The sequence below is a fragment of the Otolemur garnettii genome, unplaced genomic scaffold (assembly GCF_000181295.1).
Source record: "Otolemur garnettii isolate 467f Iridium unplaced genomic scaffold, OtoGar3 scaffold00032, whole genome shotgun sequence".
Taxonomy (NCBI): Eukaryota; Metazoa; Chordata; class Mammalia; order Primates; family Galagidae; genus Otolemur; species Otolemur garnettii.
The window spans coordinates 1,806,851-1,811,018 of record NW_003852427.1 but is presented as its reverse complement, the minus strand read 5'-3'; the positions used below and the strand labels follow the sequence as shown (position 1 = coordinate 1,811,018).

The window sequence follows — 4,168 nt, the reverse complement described above, 5'->3', positions numbered from 1 at the left end:
TGATAATTCGCAAAACTTCCAGAACTGGAGTAACTGGAAGAAAGAATTCATATATTATGGGGATGTGAAACAGCCCCAAAACTTTTCTTTTGTGATTTTGGGTAACAGAATTTACCTAAGTGAACCCCAGGTAACTATAGGAGTCCAGACCTAGAGCAGGGATAAAGGTGACTATCCTTACTTTGGAACAAGTGCAAAAGATGCCATGAGTGTCGCAGCAGCCTTTGAGAAAGCAGTTCAGAGAGTTCTTGCTACTGGAGATGGGCCAGATGACTTGATTCAGACAGACACCATAAATCTTCACTGAAAGCCCAAGCCCAGCTCATCTTGTTGATTGTTAAAGAGATTGTTCATACATTGGAACCAACTCACATGTATATGCAAAATAAACACCAGGGAGCAGAAAGGATTAGCATTTGCAACAGTGCATCTTCTACTAATAAAAGTAAACTAATGCATATTATTGCTTCATTAGTTAGTGAGACAAGGGACATCTCCACTCACTGAGGAATATATTTACTCAGTGATGGCATCTTACATTTATAAATTGTTATGCTTGTCTAATAACTTTAATTTAAATATGGAAGTTACAGAGCCAATAAATGAGATGCCCAAGACTTTAATTATAATTAAAACAAAAAACTTAGTCAAAAAAAAATTTTTTTAAACACAAAAATGAGTATTTATAAATCATACTATTTTTGCTGATTTCAGCCTTTCAATGTTATGAAAAGAATTAAATGTATTTGTGTGTATTGTTTGAATCCTACATTTGACTCTACCATACCTTTAATGAGTACCTTTTTTTTCTTTTAAACCTAAGAAGCTGAAAAGAGTGAAGATTCTTCTGGGACTGCGGGGCTCTCAGGCTTACATCGCACATACAGCCAGGACTGCAGCTTTAAAAACAGCATGTACCATGTTGGAGATTACGTCTATGTGGAGCCTGCAGAGGCCAACCTACAGCCACACATAGTCTGTATTGAGAGACTTTGGGAAGATTCAGCAGGTAAGTCTGTTTTAAATCACAGTGCAGATTGGAAAGATGTGCCTATTTTACTCTTCTTTCCTCCTCAGGGAAAAAAATTTTAATTCAGACACTTTATGCTTTTCAGCAATAATAGTTCAATACCATGTATACAAATATATAAAATTAAGGATCCACCCCATATGGAAAACATTAGGTCTAGAATTACTGGGCAGTGTCACAATTTGAGTCAAAAGCAATCTTAACTTATGGGCGACACCTGTGGCTCAAAGGAATAGGGTGTTGGCCCCATATGCCAGGGGTGGCGGGTTCAAACCCAGCCCTGGCCAAAAAACTGTAAAAAAAATATATAATAATAGTAATAATATGAGGCTCTGTCCACCCCCAAAAAATAAATAAATAAAATAAAATAAAAAATAAAGTCCTTCCAGTCAATCAGACTTTATTCACAAAAAAAAGAAATCTAACTTCTTAAAGTTGAGATTTATTCATTCAGCTGTATGAATATTTATTAAAAACATACTTTGAGCCAAAATCCATGTAGAATAAGAGAGATTCAGAAAAACAAAAGGCTCATGTTTTTCCCTTGGCCAAAACCACAAGAAGATTGCAAATAAAAGAGAAATTATTATAGAAAGGCATTTGCTTTGGCTCGGCAATTGTTGCTCAGAGTGGTTAGGGCATTGGCCACATACACCGAGGCATATGGGTTCAAACCTCACCCAGACCTGCTAAACAACAATGACAACTACAACAACAACAACAACAAAAAATTGCTGGGCAGTTGTGGTGGACGCCTATAGTCCTAGCTATTTGAGAGGCTGAGGGAAGAGAATCGCTTAAGCCCAAGAGTTTGAGGTTGCTATAGCTGTGATGCCATGGCACTCTACCAAGGGTGACATACTGAGACTCCATCTTTAAAAAAAAAAAGAAAGAAAGAAAGGCATTTGCTTTGGCTTAGAATTTGTTTTCAGAAAGGTTTCCTAGAACAGTTAAAACATGGAGAATGAATAGAAGTTAATGAAGCCACTTGAAGCCTGGTGCCTCACACTTATAATCCTAGCACTTTGGGAGCCCAAGGTGGGAAGATTTTGAGGTCAGCCTTGGTAGTAGCAAGACTCCATCTCTATGAAAAGAAAAAAAAAAAACTAGCATGGTATGATAGTATATACCTATAATCCCAGCTATTTGGGAGGTTGAGGCAGGCAGATCAGTTGAATCCAATAATTTGAGATGGCTGTGAGGTAGGATGACCCCACTGCACTCTAAGCCAGGCAACATAGCGAGACCCTGTGTCAGACCAAAAAAAAAGGCAAAAAATATGCACACAGCTCTAGGTGTGTACTCACTCGAGCAGAATGAAACAGGTCTTATCACCTTTCTTCCTCATTCTATTATTTATATCTTTTAATACGAGGGCATTTTACATATATTAATATAAGTAGCATTTTTTAGTCCTCATTATACTTGATCATTATTTCTTCAGGCCAGGCGGGATGGCTCACATCTATAATCCTAGCACTCTGGGAGGCTGAGTCAGGTAGATTGCTTGAGCTCACAAGTTCAAGACCAGCCTGAGCAAGAATGAGACCCTGTCTCTAAAAAATAGCCAGGCATCGTGGTCGGTGCCTGTAGTGCCAGCTGCTCAGGAGGCTGAGGCAAGTAAATCACTTGAGCCCATGAGTTTGAGGTGCTGTGAGCTATGATACCACAGCCCTCTACCCAGGGTGACAAAGTGAGGCTTTGTCTCAAAACATAAATAAATAGGGTGGCACCTGTGGCTCAAAGGAATCAGGCACCGGCCCCATACGCTGGAGGTGGCGGGTTCAATCCCAGCCCTGGGCAAAAACTGCAATAAATAAATAAATATTATTTTTTCTTAGATAATAATATTAAGAAACTATGCCCTAAAAACACAGTGTTAGATTCAGACCATGGCAGAATTGCTTAATAAAAGATTTCTTAATTTTGAAAAAGTGTGTGATTTGTGAGGCAGGCAAGGTAGCATGCATCTTTAGTCCCACCTACTTGGGAGTCTGAGGCAGGAGGATTGCTTGAGCCCAGGAGTTTGAGTGTTGCTGTCCCATGTCTTTTTAAGAAAATAGAATGTGATTTCTGTTAATGATGATTCTTTTTCTCTTTCTCTCTCTGTATTTCTTTCTGTTTTTGAGGTGAAAAATGGTTGTATGGCTGTTGGTTTTATCGACCAAATGAAACATTCCACCTGGCTACACGAAAATTTCTAGAAAAAGAAGTTTTTAAGAGTGACTATTACAATAAAGTTCCTGTTAGTAAAATTCTAGGCAAATGTGTGGTCATGTTTGTCAAGGTAAGAAATTAATTAACCCTCCTACCCCATTCCCTGTGAATAAAATTTTATAAGCACAAAAATCAGTATTTATAAAATTAGGAATTCTTTTTTAAACTGTTTGGTTTTTTAAGCTGTGTCTATATAGCTTTATGTAAAGATTTAGGAAGAAATTAACCTGAACATGATTATGAAAGAGTATTTACTGCCTACACTATTAAGCTATATGCAGTTAATGTAAGTTGCCAAACTAAATTTTATGAACATTGATTTCTGAAAGATAATCATGTTAGTTTATCAGTTTGGTTTTTGCGTAGTTAGCTGTGCTTTTTGTGTATCTGTCAGATATACATGAACCCTGTTCAAAGCTTTAAGCAGTATAGCTTTATGAAATATTAATATATTTGCAAAGAGCACTTGGTAATCTAAATGGAGCTATTCATGTTATAAGTTAAAGGGTATGTATTTAATAAGTCTATTCTATAGCCAAATATCTCTAGCTTTTTTTTTTAATTGTAGTTTTCAGAAAATTGACCTATTTTTGTTCTTATGTCCTATAGGAATACTTTAAATTATGCCCAGAAAACTTTAGAGATGAGGACGTTTTTGTTTGTGAATCACGGTATTCTGCCAAAACCAAATCTTTTAAGAAAATTAAGCTGTGGACCATGCCCATCAGCTCAGTTAGGTTTGTCCCTCGTGATGTGCCCTTGCCGGTGGTCCGTGTGGCCTCTGTGTTTGCAAATGCAGATAAAGGAGATGAAGAGAAGAATACAGACAACTCAGAGGACAGTCAAGCTGAAGACAATCTTATCTTGGAAAAGGTATGTGGAGTGTAGCCCCACAGAAAAGAATTTTTTTTTTTTTTTTTT

At 37.3% G+C, this 4,168-nt stretch overlaps 1 protein-coding gene across 1 annotated transcript in view; it reads left to right on the top strand.

Annotated features, from left to right (window-relative positions):
• The window catches only part of PBRM1 (polybromo 1), a 159,019-nt gene that overhangs the window by 106,053 nt on the left and 48,798 nt on the right, over window positions 1-4,168 (top strand). The window contains exons 18-20 of the mRNA XM_023512991.1: window positions 824-1,009; window positions 3,160-3,317; window positions 3,857-4,131. Coding sequence (XP_023368759.1) covers window positions 824-1,009; window positions 3,160-3,317; window positions 3,857-4,131 — 619 coding nt within the window. The remainder of the gene's footprint in view (window positions 1-823; window positions 1,010-3,159; window positions 3,318-3,856; window positions 4,132-4,168) is intronic.